The sequence below is a fragment of the Carettochelys insculpta genome, chromosome 4, assembly GCF_033958435.1.
Source record: "Carettochelys insculpta isolate YL-2023 chromosome 4, ASM3395843v1, whole genome shotgun sequence".
NCBI lineage: Eukaryota > Metazoa > Chordata > Testudines > Carettochelyidae > Carettochelys > Carettochelys insculpta.
In genome coordinates this window covers 20,166,271-20,188,851 of record NC_134140.1, presented here as the reverse complement: position 1 = coordinate 20,188,851, position 22,581 = coordinate 20,166,271, and the positions used below count along the sequence as shown (strand labels likewise).

Here is a 22,581-nt window from a genome sequence, read left to right as displayed (position 1 = left end):
ACAGGAAGCTGGATTTTGAGTTGCGGTTAACTTAAGTTAATGCGAATTAAGCACAACTCGAAATCGCACTTTAGGTCTCAACAGGGATCTTAATTAGTAACACTCTAGAGAGGCAACTTCCCCTGGAACATTCAACATCACCTCATCAGCTACATAGAATACAATAAACACCTTGACTGATCATCCTAAAACACAACACGTAGTTTTTTTTGCAGTAAGCTTATGCCCTAAAAGAATCTTTTAGTCTCAAAGGTGCTATAGGACTCCTCATTATTTTTACACACACACAAACACGGCTACATCAGACTTTTCAGAAGAAGGAGGATTGTGGCATATTCCTCCCCACACTTAAGAAGTGGGGCATTCTGACTACATAATGGAGAGCATCACACTAAGCACACACCAACAGAGCCCAACAATCTTTGTCTACCTGCAAGCAAGTTTCCAGCCAAAACCAAAGCATCTTGATGTGCAGAAAGATCCAGTGGAAACCAGGCCGTTGAAAGAAGGGACAAAACCATACCAGCCATTCCAAACGTGTAGCTCTTCCGAGAATCTTCCAGAGGACTCAGCTGGGAAACACTGAAAGTTTAATTATGGAACTGTCACATACATCTTTCTAGGAAAATTTTCAATCTTATGGAATCTAAGACTAGCGCGATATATGGTTTTAATACTGCTTATTAACTAGAAACTACGATCTATCTGAATGACTAGCCTAGCTTTAACACCTTGACTTAAGCAAACACAAAGGTTCAGGAAAATGAACATGGAAACTGTTGGGCACTAACTGAACAACTAGACTGTTTTGATACTACAGTGATCATCACAGCTACTTAGGGAATCTGTTCATGGACAACAATTAAATAATGGTTTGTTCATTTTAATATCAATGCATGATGTTGCACAAAATGTTTTATCATGAACTATGGAATTAAAATATTCGCAAATTTGTAATGTATCTTTGGATATTCTGTTAACGTTGCTTAGATATAGACACATACTGGCTACTCTACTCTAGAGGGTCTTGTCAACAAAACTCGGAATGTCTACACAAAAAATGCATTTTGTCAACAGTCTGACAAAACTCAGTGCTTCCACCAGCAACGTTCTGCCTCTCTGCAATGAGGAATAATGCCTTTGTTGACAGTTTCTGTCAACAAAAGAGGTGTGTAGACACTCTGTGCACCCCTCTGTGGAGGGGCAAGGCTTCTGGTTCACTGGGCAGCCTTGTTCCTTGAGTTTTCAGTTGGCCGTTATGTCTGGCCATACTCTGGCGACAGAGCAAGTTGCTCTTTTGATTCGTTTGTGTGTGTGGATGTGATCTGCTGACAGAAATTTTGCCAGAAGAGCTCTTCTGACTAACTTCTGTCGACAGATCGCTGTAGTGTAGATGTAGCTATTAAGAACAGCAATAGACAAGAATGTGAATTTAAATGTTTCAAAAGTTAAGCTCAAACAGCACAGAAATGGTTTCCCTTTGGTCTAAAATTAGAGGCTACATCTACACAAACAAAACTTTGAAATGGACATTTTGAAGATTACTAACAAGGCACTGAAATGGATATTCAACTCCTCATTCGCATGCCGGTGGCGGCGGTTCTTTGAAATTGCTGCATGGCTCATCCAGACAGAAGTCCTTTTCAAAAGGACCCCACCAATTATCTGCTTATAGGAATATGGGAATTTCAAAGTTGGTGGGGTCCTTTCAAAAAGGACCCCCATTTGGACAAGCCACGTGGCAGCAAAACATGGCAATTTTGAAGAGGCGGCGGCGGCATGCTAATGAGGTGCTGAATATCCATTTCAGCACCTCATTAGTAACCTTTGAAATGACCATTTGCATGGCCATTTCAAAGTTTTGTTTCAGTGTAGGCATGGCCAGAGAGTGGCACTAGTTACGATGTGAAAAATGTGCTCTTGGGAACCTGATTTTGCCATACTTTTATAACAATGGCATTGTATGCTTCAAGTTTCAAAGGCATAGGTGCTGAGGTCAGTCACAAGAAATTCTGTAAGAGGTTGATGTGAATATGACAAATCATTTCCAAGACATGAAACTTACTGTATTTCCACTTCATTTTCTGAAAAATCACTGTCTTCTCAAAAATGGTATCTTTTAGGACATTCAAATATATTCAATTCAAGAGTATCCAAATAGGTAATGCCTAGCCCAGGGATTCTCACCTTTTTTCTTTCCGAGCCCTCTTTCACCACTCCCATTGCACACACACTATAAATACTCCAAGGCCTACTTGTACTTTTTATATGCTGCTTACCTGGATATAAAAGCTAGGGCCAGCGTTAGGGGATGGCAAGAATGGAAACTGCCCAGAGCTTCATGCCACAGGGGCCCCATGAAGCTAAACTACTCAGGCTTTGTCTTCAACCCCCACACCAGGTGGTAGATCAAGGCCCCAGGCTCAGCCCCATGTGGAAGTGCTTTGGCTTTCTGTCCTGGGCACCAGCAAGTCTAATGCCATTCCTGCTTAGCGCACATCGTAAAACATGCTTTCAGCACACCCCACCCTGCAGGAGTCCATGGACTCCAAGCTGAGAACCATTGGTCTAGTAGAAATAGACCTTATCTTCTAGCATTATGTCGTTTACACAGAATGTACTTATTCTTTACATTGCGAGCTTCACTGTAATATATTACATTTACACAGCCCCCTCCTTTCAAACAATCAAAATCTATTTCAACATTTATCTTATCATTGATGTGTGTGTCTGTTTACTGATATTTGAATTCGCTTCCTCCTAGCTGGAATGTTGCCATGTTTAAAAAGGTGGAATGCAGAAACAATGATTCAGTTCAGGATGTAACCAATAAAGCCACATCAAACAGAAAAGTAATGGGGAAGTATCTACATATTATAAAGCTAGTACAATGGGATCAAAGACCACAAGCAGCCAAAGCTTCCATCAATTATAAAGAACCATCAATGCACAGGATATTGCTAAAGTGAGTTTCTAGTACACAGAATGTACAACATAAGTTAATACAAGAACAGGAGCAAACACAACCAAATGAAGGGCCTTGGAAAGAGACAAAAAAGACATCAACATAATCATACAACCATGTAGGAGTACTGCATGCATCTTGAGGGTGGTTTTTATTTGAACATGTTATTTGTACATTTTATACATACGAGTTGGTTGGGCTCCCTGAAGGGAGAAGAGCAGAAATTTTAATAGGAGAGTGGTGGCTTGGTGGACAGACAACTTCAAGTTTATGGACAGAATGAAAAACAGGGAGAAATTAGACAAACAGTACAGGCAGAATAAAGTAAACATTGGGAGAGGTTAGAAAACAAAACTGAGTGGAGATACAAGGGCGGGAGAAAAAAGGCAGCCTGGAAAATGAGAATAAGCAGTCTGAATTTGGACCTACATATGCACCTTAAGGGGGCAGTTGTCCCAGACACCATGTTTCAAAGGGGCCCGGAGCTCTGGATGTTGCCAATGCTACTTTGGCTCTGGGCCAATTAAAATGCTGTGGCAGCAATGATTCAGCTGCATGTTGCTTGGGGGGGGGGGGGGGGCAGACGGGGAGATCGGGGGAGCCAGCACCATTGTCCAGGAGGAGCTGGGAACTAACTGCCCTGGGCTCCACTCTTTGTGCTCGTCCCCACCCCTTCTGGGGCAGAGCAAGCCCACTCAGCCTGCACCTTGCCCCAGGGCCTTCTGCCTTTAACAAAAAACTGAGCCATAGATAGAGATACTGATTCTGTGTTGACTCAAAGAAATGCATGAATTAAATATACCAAACTCAAAGTCAACTTTGTGATCTCTCAAACAAATAAAGGTTTAAAATCAGGATTTTAAAATCACCATGTGCAAAGCCTGAATTTAAAATGATAAATTTTGATCAGCATTTTCAGCTGAACTTCACCTATTTTTTTAAAGAAATAAAAAGATGCATTCTTGTTGGCTGATATAGCCATTCATACATGTCGATTTACAGCTATATAAAGCCTTGATGCTAGATTTAGTAATTTTAAACCAGTCCATTTTCATTTCATTTTATTTATTTCTACAAGCTTATCAATTTCTACCAAGCATTGATCAGGTCTGAACTTATTTCACACGTAAAATGAAAAGATTATAGCTCAAACACACATGGACTTTTATAGACGGACTGCTAATTTCAACAGTACAGTATCAATATTGGGTATGTATAGAAAGGGCAAGATGATGAACCAGGAATATTAAAGAGATTACACTTCACAACGTAACCACAAGCCATCAGAGAAACAGTAAGATTTTGTAATTTACCACAAGTAGTGAAATTAAGGTACAGATTCCCCTTAGGATTCAGCCATCAGAAAGGGAGAAAAACTGCTGGAGTAGAAAATACGAAAAAGCATGCGAGAAATTAATTCTCTACATGGGGAAACAGGGAGAGAAAGCAGCACCCAAGCAAATGTGAGCTTGAAGGACTTGAACAGAAGCTTATTGTAAGGTCGGGGGCGGGGGAGCAAACAACAAAAATAAACACAGTTGCTTTAGGAACTGCAAAGAGATCACAATAGTTCATTACAGTATTCGTGTTGAACTGAAAACAAGAGAGAGCGCACACACGAGAGACATAGAATGATCAACTTTCTACATGTTTTGACCAAGAGGAAAAATATCCCACAAACTATGCAGATGCATCCCACCCTACATGTAAAATCAGCTATACATATTCAGTAACTGATTTTAATGGAGATAGTGCAATACACACCGATATCCCAAGACAGGATTAACATGCCACTTAACATTTCACAAGGCTACAGTTACTTTATGTAAAAGATCACTTCTGAAGACAGACAGTATCTTGGGGCTTTCAAAATCATTTTAGCCATGCAAGTGGAAGTATTCACTAGTACTACCATCTGCTGTCGCCACGAAGTCTGAGAGACTTCTCCACCCAATAAGGGCAACTGAGAGGCATCTGCCCATCTCTGTTAAAAAAAGAGCTATGCATTTGTTTCCATTGTCCAACACCTACAACAGATATCAAGTATAAGCCATATGAAAAATTCAGACTTCAAAAAAAGTCTGATTTTTACACATCTTATTTACCACTCCAGAGTTAATAAGTCCTTCTGAAGCTTGAAATACACTTGCCCTTTCCCTCTACCACCATAACATTTTGTCCATTTCCTTTTGATGAACACTGATTTTTCTCCATTCATTTGAACAAACAATACCACAGAATTTGGACTGTATTATTTAAATCACAGTACTGTTACTTGGTTCAACGCCAGTCTGTTATGAGCCCAATAATTTAGACCTCTCTGTATGAAATCTCTAAACTGCTAAGTGAAGCTTAACAGCAAATAATTAAAGCATGGCTTCTGATACCTGAATGAGTGTCCTCTGTTTTTGTAAACATGAATTCTAGAAGCTTGTATACTGGATGAAGAAACATACCCACAATGCCATCCTACAGTCCACGTGCAGACTGGAAACGTTGTAGAGAGAAGACACAAAGCTTCACAGCAGCCAAACTGAAAAAATTAAGTAGCATGGTACATCAATGTTAGCTGTAAAGGGGGTAGTATTACCAGTGGAAATATCTCTTCACTACTTGCTATATAATACCAGAGAGACATATGCATACAGCAAGACAGTACTGAATTGATTCATACATAACCCTTTTATTATTAAAATTATATATTTTATTTATAGGGCAAACACATCTGTGTGTCCCAAAAATGGGACAGGGGAGATGGGGGTGAGGGGTGGCTCTTCCCAGCTCCACCAAGCCCCTGGGAAAGTAGACAGCAGCCCCCGGTGCTCCCCAGGAGTGCTGGGGAAGCAGCAATCCCTGGCACTCCCTGGATGCCCCGAGGAAGGAGCAAGGACACAGCAGCCACCCATGCTCCCCTTGCTTCCCCAAGGCTCGGGGAAGTCACTTACGTGCTTCTCCAGCCAGCAGCGCAGCTACTGGCAAAAAAGGTTGGCACGGTGGCGGCTGGAGGGCCCAAATACGGGACAATTATTCCCTTTTAAAAAATAAGTCGGGGTGTCCCAAACACGGGACGGATGGCTACCCGAAGTATTTACAGATTATGAAAATACTCACTGTAAGTGCTCTTGTAGCTGATGTTGTCAATGCATGGGAAACACCTGAGATAACTCTAGAAAGGTTGTTTTCTATAGTAACATCTGTTGGACTTTGCATCATGTTGTAACCTCTGTACGTTCTGGATCAAACACAGCTATGTTTTAGTTGCCTAACTATTGAAAAATCAAACTCTCTTGTCAAAATTAAAGACGAATAATGGTTAAGGAGATAAAATGAACAAAATGTCCACTAGATATTAACAAAAATGTAACAGTGAAATAAAATGTATAATCATTCTAAATCATATTCATTGCATTCATAAATCTACATTCGTATTCTAAATCTCAACTGAGTATCTGTATAGAATCACATTTTAAGTTGCAAACTCTAATGGCATTACTGTTTGACAGATTTAGGCAGTATCTTTTTTTTTTCTGAAATCACTCATCTCATTGCACTAACAATGCATAGCAACATAGGATTTTATTGCCCTTCTAGCATTGACAGTTACATACATTTACTCAGAAGATGTTTCAAACCACAAAATAGCAAAATTGCTCAACAATTATATACGAGTGAGGAATACACTTGAACAAACAAGGCTGACATCACTCTGACAATCGCCACTAGCTGAAAGAAGGAAGAACAGACGGGGGACAACCCTGCTTTCTTATATTCGAACACAGTGGCCTGTAGCAGCACAAGGCACTCATGTCACCCTGACAGACTGGTCAGAATTTTTGTTCCACCAAGCACTATTTGCAAAAGGTGCACACATCTACAGTGGAACTGCCATAAAAAACATGAAAACCACCTCACAATTTCACTTTACAGACCTTTTTAAGAATATTACCATATTTCAAATAAGTCTAATATAAGTGTGTAGAAACAAAAATGCTCTTTCATAATGCACATGTGGCATATTATTATATAAGGTTGAATATATGTTTAATTTCACAGGAATTTGGTCAACCTGAACATTGAGGGAAATATCACAGAGTACACAGAAGACAAATCTAATGTAGCTAAACATGCTACAACATGAGCACAACATGCAACAGTCTAAAGGAAAAACCTTTTCTTCCAGATTAAAATATATTTGACTAATTTTATACTATTCCATTACATAAAAAGTTTGGTTTTAAATGCAAGGAGGAATAGAGGTGCACTCACATCTGAAGAAGTGAGTTAACTCACGAAAGCTCATGCTCTAAACTTTTCTGTTAGTCTATAAGGTGCCACAGGACCCTTCGTTGCTCTATGAAAACAAAATGTTATACTACTGACAGAAAAAGGGGACTGACTTGGTATATATGTAAGCTATTTTACCCAATAAAGATCAGTGATCCACACAAGAGAGTTTTGCCAGAGACTGACCACAGCCTGGTGCTCCAGAAAAAAGTTGCCAGAAAACCTACTGTGGCAATTATGGAATGACCATCCTCCCAATATACAGAGGCTGGGTCTACACTATAGGAGTTATGTCAACAGAAGGCCCCTTGTGTCGACAACACAGCGAGTTTCTACACACTTAAAGCATTCTGTCAACGAAGTCTCAGCAGAACTCTGCATTTTCCCTTGACAGTATTATCCTCAAAAATTCGAGGCATAATCTCTGGATAGAGTTCTGTCGACAGAGGGGGCTTATGGTTGCCGGCCAGCCCTCTTTGCAGAGCTGCGATTCTGCTTTCTGGCACCAGAGGGCAGTGCAGTCTGACAGTTCTGTCAACAGACCAAGTTGTGTGTAGATGCAATCTGTTGACAGGTTCTGTCAAGATAACCCTGTTGCAAGTTCATCGTGTCAGATACTTCTAGTGTAGACATAACCAGAGTTTCTTCCCAATCCCATAAGTTGATTGTTGAATTATGCCTTGAAGCATGAGGTTTATATTCTTATTTAAAATATATGATAATTCACATATGGGAGGGTTGTCACTAATAAAATGCCACTACCATGGAGCATTAAGTTTGACTGAATATTTGAATTTTCTGTTAAAAGTACTCCCTTTTATCAATTTTCAGTGTACTTCCTTTCACTTTCCTTGAGTGTTCAATTGCAATAGAAGTAAATGGCAAACAAATGTGAAATTGGGTGTTGCAGATTATCTTATGCGATTCCTTATTTTCATAGCTCTGCCACACCGCCTCTTACTTGTTTCTTTTGAGAATTAATGCTGTACTGCAAATACTGTACCTGGTGATAGTGCTCACTGCAAAGTGAGATGGAGGTTGAGTCTCATGCATTAAGAGTTTCAAGTAGACACTGCTTTGGTCTCTTGCCACTGCTACTACTGGATCAGCCTGTCCTTGGTCACAACTATAAAACAACTTTGGAACAAGCCTGAAACAAAGCAGAAAAGAAATAAAATGGTAAGCATATCCCTTTTAAAAAGACAGTTATACAAAAACTGATCTAAATGCACAATTTGGGGAGAAGTGTGGGCAAATCTGTTTATTTTTAAAATTAAAATTGTTACCCTGAATTCAAACTCTCACTTTCTCATCAAACATATAAGACCAAGGAACCATTACAGAAGAAGACTTGAAGATCACCTTCTTTTCCAATTTTACCTTTACCCTACTCACTCTCTCTTGTGGCCGCTAGCGTCTCTCTCCAGAATATAACACATTCACTCTGAAAGCAAGCAAGTAATCCTGTAAAGGTTGAACCGCTCTAATTCGGAACTCTCTCTTCTGGCAACATCCATAATTTGGTTCGATTTTCACTACTCGGATGACCACTTTATAGGTATGGCCAAGTTTCCCCTTGTCCCATAAAGTTTGTTTACAACCATCAGTCCTGGCTCTCAGTTTTCTGTGCTGTTATTTAGATATAATTTTCCCCTAAATGTCTTCTAAGAGCCCAGGAAGCAGCAGAAGTGTTGGTTATGCTGCTGGACAATTTGCCTTCCTGTGGTTTAGCAAATTCTCTCACTTGGCACAGGTCAGGTCCCATGCGCGCAGGACTAGAGAGGTTCAGTCTGTAGCACCTTACAGACTAACATATGTAGCTACGTTATTTAAGTAACCATATTTACTAAAGCAGTGTTTTCCAAATTTAAAATATTCACCTACCCTTTTTGGGACTTCACCTTATCAGAGCACCCCCTTTCCGAGGGCCATCCCAGGGCTTACCTCCTGATTTTTAGTAGTTTATTTTCTGCCATGTACCCCTTGAAATCCTTTCACATACCACCAGTGGTATGTGTAGAACACTTCGGGAAACATGGTAGTAAGGTGCTACTGGACTGCTCGTTATTTCTGAAGCTACAGACTAACACAGATACTCCTCTGAGCCTACTTACCGTGTCTGGAAACAAAAGGAATTTAAAAGTATCTGCAGCAGTGATTGCTACTGAAGAGCAAACAAATATGTCTTCTTCTAACTCTTTCCTTTTTTGAGAGGGATCCTACATCCAGGACTGTTGTTACACATGCCAACATGATCTTTAGCTTATGATTCCAAATCATTCTTAGAGTGACACATGCACACACCCTGGAAAGTCAACTGACTAACTTTTACCATGTTAGTTTTCAGTGCACTTCAACCTTTCTGACTGTTGAGTAAGAATTCTTGTGTAAATTATACGGTGATGTCACAATACATCTTCGATAACACAGATGGACTTTAAATGCACTAGAAAAATATAGTTAAGTGACAAAGTAACTTCTAAACAAAAACGTTCAACATCTCAGTCATTCAGGTGTACGCAACCCCATCGGACAGTATGGAGAAAGAGACTGGGGTGTTCTATAAAGACTTGACAGGAGGAGGAGATCCTGAAGAAAGATGTGTTAATCATGGGAGGAAATTGGAATGAGAAGGTTGGAACAGATAACGAAGGCTGGGAGAGAGTCATGGGAAGGTTTGGATATGGAAAAAGAAATGAACGAGGTGAGAAACTACTAAGAGTTTGCTACAGAGCATGAGATGTCGATTGGCAACATGAGATTCCAACAAAAGGACTGTAGGAAGTGGACGTGGTGATAGAATGATGGGAAGTCCAAGAACATGATAGATATGATTTTGATAAGAAGATGGATAACTTCAGTACAGCAGTGACAAACTTTCCAAGGAACGCATATAGACTCAGACCACAGTCTAGTGATCACAAACATCAAGATAAAATTCAAAAGAAAATGTAAGACAGTTTAAGAAAAGAAGAGATGTGGCAAGGCTATGTGAGGAAAGAACGGGGAACACATACAGAGCAGTGCTCGAAGAGAAGATTAAGGATATCGCCACAGAGAAAGACCTAGATAAGAGAGTCACAGGGATAGCCATCGCTATAGAAGAGGCAATTGAGCAGACTGTTCTAGAAGAAGAAAAGATCAATAAGAAGTGGATTACCAAGGAGACACTGAGGTTGGTTCAAGAGAAGACAGTGTTGAAGATCAGAAGAGATATCTCTGAGATGGCAGAGCAGCAATATAGGGTGACATTCAGCGAGCTAAGGAAAGCAGCCAGAAAGGATAAGGAGAAATGGTTAGAGGAGCAATGTGAAGATACAGAGAGGTATTACGGCGAATGTAAGACCAGAGAAGTGTATAGGACAATTAGGAATATTAATAGGAAATGGCAACAGAAGCAGATGACAACCAAAGATGAAAACGAACAAGTGCTCATGAACAAGGAGAAGATTATGCAGTGATGGACGACATACTGCACCGCCCTATACAAAGCACAGCTGGACCCGAGTGTCTCAGAGACAGACTGAAGAACTGGAAAGAGATATCTCCACCAGGCATCGAGGTCGAGACTGATATTTCAAAGGAGGAAGTAGAAAAAGCAGTGAAACAAGAGCCCTGGAAATGATAAGATCACAGGAGAGATGATCAAATGCAGCGGAGAAAGCATGAAATACACTGGACTGCAAGAACTACAGAATGATTGCCCTAACGAGTCATCTAGGCGACGTGCTGATGATGATACTGACTGAGTCTAAGACTGCAGATAGAAGAACATTTAGCAGATGAGCAAGTGGGGTTCAGAAAAGATACAAGTACCATACAGCAGATATTGGCATTAAGACACAGCGGAAAAAGCTTGATGAAAGAACAAGAACATATACATTTGCTTCGTCGATTTTCAAAAGGCATTTGACAGAATAGATCAGAAAGTGACTTGGAAGGTGTTGGAGTCATACAGAGTGGATAGCAGATCAATACGGTTGTTGAAGGATATCAATGACAATGCGGAGACAGTAGTCAGAACATGCAGGGAGTTGGGAAGTTGGTTTAAAACAAGTAGAGGTACGAGTCAAGGAGATCCAATACCACCAAGTATCTTCATCACACATCTGGAGAAAACGATGGACAAGATGAAGGAAGAGGTAGAAGGGGTATCTGTGCACGGGAAAAGAATTAACAACTGGAGGTTCACGGATGATATAATTATCATTGAGGAAGATGAGCAGAAGCTAGCAAAAATGGTGCATGTGTTAAACAAAGAAGGGAAAAGGTACAGACTGATTATGAACATTGACAAAATAAAAACAATGGTATTTGGAGATAAGGAAATAGGATAAGGAAGATCAGTGTTGATGGTATTGAACTAGAAAATGTAGAGAAGTTCCCATAACATATGATCTAGACTAAGAAGGAAAGAGCGACTAGAATAGCAAAAGCAAGAGCGAGTTTGAAGGCGATGGACAAGATCTGGAAAAGCAAAGCAATCAGCTTAAGAACGAAGCTGAGGGCCTTGAAAACGTGTGTATTCAAGCAGCATGTTGTATGGATGTGAGACATGGGTGATGATAAAGGATTTGAAAAGAATATTGGTGTTCAAAAGGAGTTGTTACAGAAAGATTCTCAGGATAGGATGGATGCAGAAGGTCACCAATGAGGAATTATATAGGAAAATACAGCCGAAAGAGAACCTGTTGCAGAAGGTTATAAAAAACAGAAGCTACAACTATTTGGGCATATTTGCAGAATGAACAACGAATGAAAAATCCAGACCCTGGTATTTGGCATAATGGACGGTTCGAACAGGAGAGGCAGACCCCACAGAGAATGGGTAGATGATATAGAAGATTGGTGTGGAGCTAGTCTACAGGAGCTAAGCCACTCTGCACTGGACAGGGAAAGATGGAAGCAAATAATGAGAGGCAGACGACACCAATGGGCACTGAGCCCACAGTTATTGATGATGGTGATGATAATGGACAGAATAACCCATTGACCAATGCTTCTGGTCTGTTGCCTGTGGATTCTGAGGATCAAACTTTTTCAGGATTGCATACAACCACTTCAACTTCTGATGACAACCTCTTCCCAATCACTGCCCTTTTAACTGTCATGCATGATTCTGTCAACTTTCCCTCTTAAAAAAAAGGCAGAAGTACAGTGTTTTGTGACACTAACCTATCATTAAACAACAAAATCAGATGTGGATATGGGAGGTACTAAAGAGTGGCACCACAGATCAAAGCCATTCTTGAATATGAAAGCCACATATAATCTGCTACAGGACCAGCCAATATGATCCCTTTCACAAGGCTGGGAAAAAAAAAAAAAAATCAGGACAGTTTCTGACCTCTAGTCCAAGCTTAACCACCAACTCCCCCTCCATATCACTGAATAAACTACCGACTCTTGGAGTCAGCTTCCTCTTCCATGTAGTGGAGATAATACACCTTGCTCCTGGAGAAATTCTGCATCACTGTGCAACGCAGAATTTGTGTAGTGTTAATGTTCTGTGCAAAATCTCCCTCCCCCTAGTAGAAGTGAGCTGCAGAGCTGGTGGCTGTCAGTACAGGGTGCTGAACTTGCAGAGCACAGCTCCCCAGCTTGCAAAGAAAAGATACTGCTGGGGACAGAGGGAGGGAACTGGGAAGTCCTTCGCATCCTCTGAAGGAAGGCAACGTGCAGGCAACTTGAAGCAAACCCTGGATCCAGTATGAGTCTTTTTCTCCCCCTGAATCCTCAGGCTCTGGGGAGCATTGGGTGAGAGCCTCAGGGGGCGGGAAGGAAAAGAAGAAGAGGTGAAAGCATATGGGCTGGATGGGGGACCTGCAGCTGAGTCCTGGGTAGAAACGGATATGGGAGTCTGATATGGGCAGCACCCGATGGCTAGGCTCTCCAAGATGAAGTGGTGTCAGTATCTGGACTGTGGGCTCTGGGGGAAAAAGGAAGGACAAACGTCTGGCCTCACTGTTACACTCTGCAGGAGGGGAGGGGATACAAGAGTCTGGCCCCAAAGCTAAGCTCTAGAGGAGTGGGGGCGGATACAAGAACTGAGTTGTCATAGTGGTTGCTTTAACTGAGCTCCTGAGAGAACTTTTGTGTCTGCACTACTACAGTTGTAGCTACAAATACGTATTTTCAATTATTTTGGTAATTCAAACTGGTGTCATTACATTCTGTTATTTAACAAACATGCAGAATTTTTGGTGCACAGTTCCTGCAGGAGTAGCCACTCAAAGGGATATTCAGAAGATTAAATATTTGTGCATGTATGTGTAATACGTACACACTACCTGTGATGGAAGGAATACATTCATTCTGAATATTTTGAATAATCACACCATCCGTCTTCCATTTTTAAAACACTGCATAAACATTTAATCTTCACAATACCCCTTTGAATATGTAAATAAAGCAAAGACAAATTTAGAATGCTAAGTATTATTTAGTTGCAGATACATGAACTATTAAGATAGCATATGAAAATCACTTTTCTTTTAGCTTTTACCTCATCAAAGCAGCTGCAGCTATGTGTCTCACTCTGGGGTCTTCATCACCAAGAAGATAGATTACAACATTGTTGAGCACTCTGTCCTGAAGTTTCAAAAGCTACAAGAATACAATTGCATAAGCAAAGATGAAACATCACAGCGCATTTTCATTGCTGTATTCACTTCACAGATTAAAGATTTATTTTCTAGTGTCAACATATAAAAGTATATCTTTACTTCTACACGGCTGAACAATATATCTACATATGAAAATAAATTTTTAAAAATACTACAAAGATATATATTAATATAAAAGCAACTTTATATACTGTACTAAGAATCAGGCTATGATTCTGCAAAGCATATATGTAAATCCCATTGGCTTCAGTAGTTCTTAAGCACCTAATTAAAATTAAGCATATATTTAAACTCTTTTACTGGATCAAAGTCTTAATCCCCAATCATAATGCTTTGATATAATGCACACAAGAAAGGATTCTTACCCCAGTATAGTGATGAGCACCCCTGTGCAAGTTGTCTGCCTTTCCTTCCAAAAAGCTGACTAACCTTAGTAGATAAAAGACAGACAATGTCACTAATCATCATTAAAGTCACAAGAATTTTTCCTACATAGTGATTACACAGTGAAATCCATTTTAAAAAGAATTAAAATATACTTCTAATTATTTGACAAAAGGGTCAGAATTAGCACATCATAGTTAAGACAATATACTGAAATAGTCTAAAGCTTCCAACATGATGAACTAGAATCTGGCTGAGGCAATCTATTATTTATTTTCTTAAATAAGACTTCTATCTCAAAAGTCATCTTTGGAGACTGAGGGAATGTAAAAGCCAGGCACTACTGCAATATTTATCCAAACAGTTTTGTGGAATGTATGAAAAATCAAAAACAGCTGTGTAAACGGTAATAGAAAGAGCTTATAATGTGCAGCATCATGGATGCCAATAGATTTCACAGGAGTCCCCAGTTATTTTGAACTCTGGGCCATATCCATCTGTTTACAGTTCCTTAGAAGACATACTGAAGCAAAATAAAAAACACACAGAAGTGGCTAATGTGCCCATTCCTGTGAACACTGATGTTAATGGCAGTTTTCTAGTCAGTTTTGAGGATTTGTTTCATAAGATGAAATATGCACACTTACCGGAAATCTATCTCAGCAAGAGTTTCCAGAAGCTCTGTCCTTACTAACCAATATGAACTATTCTTCAGAGTGAGGAGGTCGACAATTAACTGCAAACCTAGTTCACTGTAACTGCTACTGCACAAGCTCATGATGCAATGCTAAAAAGACAGACACATACAAGGTTTTAATTATTATATAACCTTTTATTGTTTCAGAGACCATCTGCTCTTCTTGTATCAACTTTGATCTTAGACATCTAAAAGCCTTGTTGTAGTGGTCAAAGCAAAGAAACTCTAGAACACCTCTGCAGAGATGCAGCATTTAGAGTAGTAAGCTGCTAAGAAAGTCTGGGACTTCCAAATGTCAGCAAGAGACCTCAACAAGATTCAGCCAGGTAGGGCCTTATGGATCATAGCCCGCAGATCTTGAGGGATACTAATGGCTCAAAAACCTCTTCCTGGGGGAAGTGACTCCCACTGCCCAAGAGTGACCAATTCAGACAGCAGCTTGTGCCTACACGAAAAGGCTAAATGACAAACGGCAGCAAGTCACTGAAGTAAGGTGGGTTTAGGAGTAACTGGTTTTGCCTAGACAGGAGGAAACCAGACTTCAATATGGCCAGGAGGGCAATACCCAAACCAAGGGACATGGAGCTTCATGAGTGGGAGCCTGGAAGCAGGTAAGGGCAGGAAAAAACAGCCAGTAGAAGTATCAGAGAGGTAGCTGTGTTAGTCCGTAGCTTCGAGAACAACAAGAAGTCTTGTGGCACCTTATAGACTAACAGAGCCAGTAGAAGGCACTCAGAGGCTGAAGTGCTAATTCCTGAACTGGCCAGCAGGAGGCATTACAGTGCTGAGTCACAATCTGCAGCAGAGCACCTTTTCAATAGAGCCTTGGTCTGTGACAACGGCTCTCTTGAACTATAAAAAAAGTTACAGAAATTTTGCTTACCCTTACAGCTGCACAAGCTAATTTGCAAGTAACTGAGGATTCATCTTTCAGAGTTTTCTGTAACAGAGGTATGCAGTCTACCAGAGAAAAGGGGTTTCCTGAAAGGATAATAAAACAATAAATACAAAGTTTTCACTGTAAGCACAAAAACAATCCCCACAAAATAACTCTGTTACCTGTTGAACTTCTGACATTTGCTAGCCAGCTGTCCACATCAAAACGTGATTTACTGAGAATGGAATAGATAATGGTCCCACAGAGAATGGCAGTAGCTCCTCTAATCTGGGGATCTCCATGATCAATATAGTTCAAAATATCCGATACATACTGCTCTTCTGCGAAAATAAGTTACAACTACTTTATTTTAAAAATACTAGTTCTATGATTTAACAAGCCTTTTACTGACATTTCATTATTTACAACAAATGTAAAATAGACAGTAGTAAACGATGCACAAAGCTTCATCAAAAACATGTTATTTTTTAACATCCAAGCATGCACTAAATTCATAATGACGTAGCACATTCTGAATGATACTTGTGGTCCAATCACACACACACACACTCTAGTTCAGACAGAAGCTACTGGATTTATGACAAAATTTAATTGATAAAATTCTGTGGGTTATGCAGGAGGTCAGACTAAATGGTCATAATGGGCCCCTCAAAACTATAGATCTATGATTATATTGTCCTTCCAGGATGCAGTAGATCTTCTCTGTTTCTAAGCACAATCCTGTAACAGTCCAGTAGAGCTACATGCAGTAGAAACATCAAACCTGCAAAAGGACTGTTTATAAAATTTTCCACAAAGAGCTTTTAAAAAATATATATATATGAAATACCACCAGCTTACTAAATCAATTTCTTCCCCCATTTATCTTTCAATTTTATGGAAACTATCTATCCAAATGCAAAAGTCTGTTCCATACTACACCTACAAATACAAACTAAGTTTAACATATACTGCAATTACTGTCTGATTTTACTGCAACGAACTACCACAGAAATCAATATCAAGCTTTCAAGTAAAAGCCAATAGCATCAAGGACTCTCGATGTGAAGTGGTTAACCCAAGAGGAGGAAGAAATTTTTCAGCTGAAACAGTTTCAGTAAAAAATGATTCTCTCTCCTCAAAACAACAGACCCTACGGGAAACCTTCATTTGACGGAAACATTTAGGATTCTCAAAAATGAAAAGGACAAAACCCAAAACTTATTTGTTTTTCCAATATCTGAAAACTTCAGTTTTTCTGAAAACTTGCTTTTGAAGTCTGAAATTCTATAGATTTTTTTTTACTGCCATGAAAAATTTAATATGTTCATGGAATTTTTGAATGCCTAGTTCTAGCTAAAGCATCTCTGAAAGACTGCCTCCAAAGTTTTTACTGAAAACACCATGTAAAAAAATGAACTACATTGTACAGTGGTGTAATGCACCATTTCCATGTTGGTTTTTCTTTTCTGCACTTATGTCTAACTTAATATTTTCTGCATATTTTATTTACTTCTTTTTAAATCACATACTAGCAAACTATCTACTGACAATAGAGTGTAAACTGAGTCAGCATCTGGTTTACTCTCAGATTTGAATCAAGATCATTTTGCCATCATAACAGGATGGTATAAACAGGATGTGATAGAAACTCTTGGGTAATTTTATACCATAAAATAAGGAGTAATATATGGGATACTGTAGCACATTTTTCTAGGGAGGAAGTGTGGGGTCTGTGACAGTTTGTGTGCAGAAGAGCTCACAGTAGAGGAACAGGATGCAGGAGTGACTGTGGGGTTTGAGAGGAAGCTGTGACCTGGGACAGAACTGGGGTGCAGGAGAGGATTCTGGCCAGTGAGAAGGGTGCAGGGTCTGGTAGAAAGTTGTGACCTGGTGTGCACAGGGTTTGGATGGTGACCTGTGGCAGGCAGATGAGGTACAGGAGGGGGTAGAGTGCTAGGTGCAGGCTTTGATCAGGAGGTGCTTATCTAGGCAGCTCCTGGCCAGCAGCACCTTGAGAAAGGCTCCCTACCTGCTGCAGCTGTTGGCTACTCAAAGCAGGCAGCTGCTGAGGCCATGCGCCTCTGTGCCACATGCATGGGACGAAGAGACTTTACCCGCTGCCCTCACCCACAGCACAATCCTTGACACTTCCGCTGGCATTTTCTGGCCAATGAAAGCAGCAAGGGTTTGCTGGGGGACATCCTGCCCACAGTGGTGCAAGACGCTTAGAGGTGCAGGGCCCCAGAAAGCAAACCACTTTGAGCAGCATGGGGCTGCAGCAGACAGGGAACCTGCCTGAAGATCTCAGTGGGCTGCAGGATATCCAACACCATCAGGTAGTCTTGTTTATACATCAAAGAATACCAACAGCCCTCTTAGTCACTGTGTCTGCTTGGGAAATCATTTTTAATGGGTTATCAACCAAGACCCCTAACTTCTCTACAGTCACTCTTTTTTGCAAGATACAGTCCCTCAACCTCTAAGTATGACCTACATTCTTTATTTTTAGATGTACAATTTTGCATTGGTTGTAGTAATTATGAGATTGAAAAACGGTATTCCTGTAGTGCAAACAATCAGACTTGGCATATACTTAGAAATATTAAAGCCATTTAAAAACCCTTTAACATTTTTAGAACATTCTGCTTCCACAAAGACACACCAAATGGTATACAACACAATAATGAAAGCACCTAATCACTTAGAACAGATTACCACTAGCTTTTGTAAAAGTGGTTAACCAGCTGGTTCAGTTCCAGCATAGCTGCAAACAAAGAGAAAGGTCCTCCTGCTACTGTCCCAGAGTACACTAGGATGGCTGCAAATTCTTCATCTTCATTGCTTTTCATAGTCAAGGTGGAAAATGTGGGCATTGTAATTGTAATAGTTTAAGACAGCAGAAGTATACACAACTGATTTGAAAGAGTTAGTATACATGTACTGAGTGAGTTCTCCATACACTAAAGAATTCAAATGATTTAAATAAGGATCCAATTATGTATTCAAAAATCAACAGGTTAAGATGTTTCACAAAAGAGTAGGGAGCTATAAGGTAAACGTTAACATACCATACTCTTCTCCCAGGGTTTCAAGAGGTGTCTTATATAATTTGCTGAAGAAAGATTCAGGATGAAGGGCAACAGCTGCTCCAACACAACTTACTGCCAATGCTTTTACACTGACCCTCACATCCCTGTCAGGAACTAAAGCTAAGTGGGGGGGAGAAAACAAAAAAAAAAAAATAAAACCAAACATAAGTAACTCAAAAATAACTACTTTTAATTGTGAAAGAACAAAAGCACGCAGAATTAATCTCCTGTTACAACTTACTCTGGATAATTATTATTGGCAAAGTATTAATGCAGACCCATGTAACTGCATCTAATCATTAGAACCATTTATACAGCATCTTCATCCTAAATAATTTCCTATTGTTAAAACAACAGCTTTTGAGAAAACGTGATAGCTGCATTAGCACTTGAAGACAGGAAAGACTATATTAAATCCTATTGCAGTGGTCGGGAACCATTTTTGGGTCGGGGGCCCATGCAAGTGAGAAGGAAATAAAACCCTCCTGATGGTTAAGCAGGAGGAAATTTAAAAAAGACATTTCACTCATGCAACTCAGGGAACTGGGCTCCCCTTGCACTCCAGCCTGGGGTGGGGGGCGCAAAGCTCAAGGTTCCCCACCCCCCCAGACCAGACTAACTCTTCTGGGGACCATTGGCTAATAGATTTGGGGAGGCAGGCTCTGCAGTGGGGTCAAAAATTAGGAATTCAAGGTCTGCAGGGGCTGGGCAGGAGGTAAAATGCAGGAGTGGGCTGAAGTTGGGGTTCAAAGTCTGGATAGGAGCGAGGGTGCAGAGTCTGGGAAGGCGGTGGAGTACGGGGGTGGGGGACAGGGGACATTCACCTGTTGCAGCTAGGATTTTGAGCTCCAAATGCAAGCAACAGGGTGGATCCTACAAGCCAGAATAGGGAGCAAAGCTGTTTTACACTGCTGTTCCCAATGCAGAGCTGCTTCCTTACCCCACCAGGCAGAGCCCCAAATCAGTTGCTGACCATGTCTTGCCTTGATCCAGCATCAAAGGCTTGAGGCTTCATCCCCCCTAGAAACAGGGTGAGCTGGCACTCCAACTACTGGATGCTTGGCACTGCCCTGTGGGGCTGGAGCACAAGCATCTGCTTGCCCCGCTGTGGAGTATGAGCCCCAACCTTTGCAGGCTGGATAAAGCTGCGGCTGGCCATTGGTTCCCCACCCTGTCCTAATGTAGCTATCCTATCTAAGTTTTAAAACTACAGCTATCCACACTTGCAAAAGCAAACGAAATCTATGTAAAAGGAAGAGACAGGCATCCTGTTTTTGAAAACATTTCCCTGGAATTTCCAAAGGCAAAATAACTCAATTCAAAATACAGTATTTTAGATTATCTGAACTGTGTTAATTTGTACAGGAAATTAAGAAATATGCAAGTTTTTTACTAAAGGCAGAAAAATGAAAAACTCTTCAACCAACCCTGTAATCCGGGCACCATCTCTCTTTGGGCCCTCCCAGCAGCACTAATTTAACTACTGCTAATTTTTTCTGCACAACTTCTCTAAAACATGGCCTCTCTTATCCACCCTTGTAGCTAAAATATTAGCCAAAGCTCTCTTCTCATCTCTGGCCTTGATAAATGTAAACTTGGCCCACCCATATCCATTCAGAATGCATCTATTTTCCTGAACTGCTAGCTTTGATCTCGTTACCCATCTTTGGATCTCTTCTCCACCTCAAACAACTCTATTTTAATTCACTTTCAAGGCCCTTCCACGATCCACATATACACTATGTATATAGCTCTCACTTGATACTGTGTTATCAATGCTCACTTTCAGTCTGATCATGATGCCAGTCTTTGCTGTTCACTTAAGTTTTCAAACAAGCTGCGCTAGGCTTTCTCCCAAGTTACCCTGCAAACTTGGCAGTTGCCTCCCATAAGCATTGGCAAAGCCACCTCACTGCCCATCTTCATATGCCCCCTTAGAATGCCCTTCTGCTGTGATGTCTACAAAAACCTTAAGTTACATTTATCAGCGGCCACTTTTGCACAGAGAAAACTACATGTCAGTCTGACAAGTTTTATCTCTGTTTTTTTAGTACTTGCAATTATGTATCCATCAGGTATCTCTTGTCATTTACTTAGTACATAAGTTCACTGGGGCAGGGACTGCCACTTTGTTCTGAGTTAGTACAGCACCCAATACAATGAAGGCCTGGTCCATACCTGGCTCCTAGGTACTACGGCAGTGGTGGGCAACCTGTGGCCCAAAGGGGTTCTACCTGTGGCCCCCCCCTCTCATGCACCTCTTGGGCACAGGGGCACTAGATCCCTGCACTGTCGTCTTCCCCTCCCTTTCAGCCCTGCTCCTTGCCCTTCCTCCCAGAGCTTCAACTGCCACGAACAGCTGATTTGTGGCATTCCTGCTCTTGGAGGGACAGGGAGCAACAGGGAGGAGTATGAATCAGCAGTTTGAAGCAGTCCTAAAGTGCTGGGGGGGAGAGAGGGGAAAGACTAGAAAGTGCAGAGCCTGATGCCCCTGTGCACCAAAGGCACTGAGGAAGGGGGACAGATGACAGTAGTATAGCTGTGTCACAAGGATATCCATATGCTTTATGGAAATATGCTTTGAATATTAAATGTGCATAACTGAAAAAAGCTCCATGCAAAATACTTCTCATAAGATATCATTTCAAAGTTATAATCTGCTGAACGTGTATATTCCATTTGTGTGCATGTATGAGGCCTGTATTTTAAGTTAGAAATATGAAATATAAACCTGTTTTACTAATACAGACATTTCCCCAGCCAGGGGGAGAGGGTGGCAGCAACATGCAGACGTAAAAACTCCCGCTCCCACCCACAGCCCACCCCCACCCCTCCTACTGCTCAGAACCCCCCACCTGCTCCTGTACATTCCTTCCGCCCCAGACCTCCTCCCTCAGCCTGTTCCTCCACTCTCCCTCCTGCCCAGACCTCTCACCGCCATTCCTCTACTAAACGCCCCCCCCGCCCCATGCTGCCCCCGGCCCATTTACGCACCTGACCTTCCATCCCGATCCCCCACCCCCAGCCTGCTCCCGCAAGACCCCACACTTGCTCCCCAGCAGCCCACCTCCTACACACTTAACGCTGAGTACCTTCATTATGGTTCCACCCCAGACCCCCAAAAGAGTTTATATGGCCTGAGGAAGCCCTGAACCCCTTTCTCCATCCTCCTGCTCAGGGTGCTGGAGCATGAGGGGACTAGGGTGTCTCAGTGAGGATTTTGTGGGTTTTTTTTGTTTCTCACTTTTCTATGGCCCCCAACGATTTTTCTCTGGGTCAGTGGCCCCCAACCCAAAAGACTGCCCCCCCATTGTAAGTAGTCCTTCCTTCCTTCCTTCCAACTGCCGGCTTCGCTAACAGCAGACAATTCCACTACTGCTGATAGCTCCAATACAAAGATGAAAAAAAATTTTTCTCCTCTTATGTATCAGTAGTCCTAAGAAGCTTCATCTCCTTGTTTCTAGTTGCTGTTACAGATATCCCAGGCTTAAATACGATATACAAAACCTGAATATCCATGTAAGTCACTGGTAAAAAGTATGAGCTGTTGGCATAATCATGTGACCTGACAGCTCTATGTGGATTACAAATAGAACACTGCCATCCTAAGGGAGTTTAAAAATTATTTGGCTCTTCTGCCATTTAAAAAACATCTC

At 41.1% G+C, this 22,581-nt stretch overlaps 1 protein-coding gene across 7 annotated transcripts in view; it reads right to left on the bottom strand.

The window, feature by feature from the left end:
- The window catches only part of HTT (huntingtin), a 168,339-nt gene that overhangs the window by 101,445 nt on the left and 44,313 nt on the right, over window positions 1-22,581 (bottom strand). For 4 of the 7 annotated variants that reach the window (XR_012645326.1, XM_074992396.1, XM_074992398.1 and 1 more), the window contains exons 15-24: window positions 18,905-19,045; window positions 16,016-16,174; window positions 15,840-15,937; window positions 14,907-15,046; window positions 14,241-14,304; window positions 13,755-13,855; window positions 8,253-8,399; window positions 6,077-6,197; window positions 5,353-5,498; window positions 431-582 (exon numbers count right to left, since the gene is read on the bottom strand). Coding sequence is in view for 6 of the 7 variants with exons in the window: in XM_074992396.1 (XP_074848497.1) it covers window positions 431-582; window positions 5,353-5,498; window positions 6,077-6,197; window positions 8,253-8,399; window positions 13,755-13,855; window positions 14,241-14,304; window positions 14,907-15,046; window positions 15,840-15,937; window positions 16,016-16,174; window positions 18,905-19,045 (1,269 nt within the window). In the remaining variant the exon portion in view is untranslated. The remainder of the gene's footprint in view (window positions 1-430; window positions 583-5,352; window positions 5,499-6,076; window positions 6,198-8,252; window positions 8,400-13,754; window positions 13,856-14,240; window positions 14,305-14,906; window positions 15,047-15,839; window positions 15,938-16,015; window positions 16,175-18,904; window positions 19,046-22,581) is intronic. The other 3 variants (XM_074992401.1, XM_074992397.1, XM_074992399.1) reach the window with 1 other exon arrangement.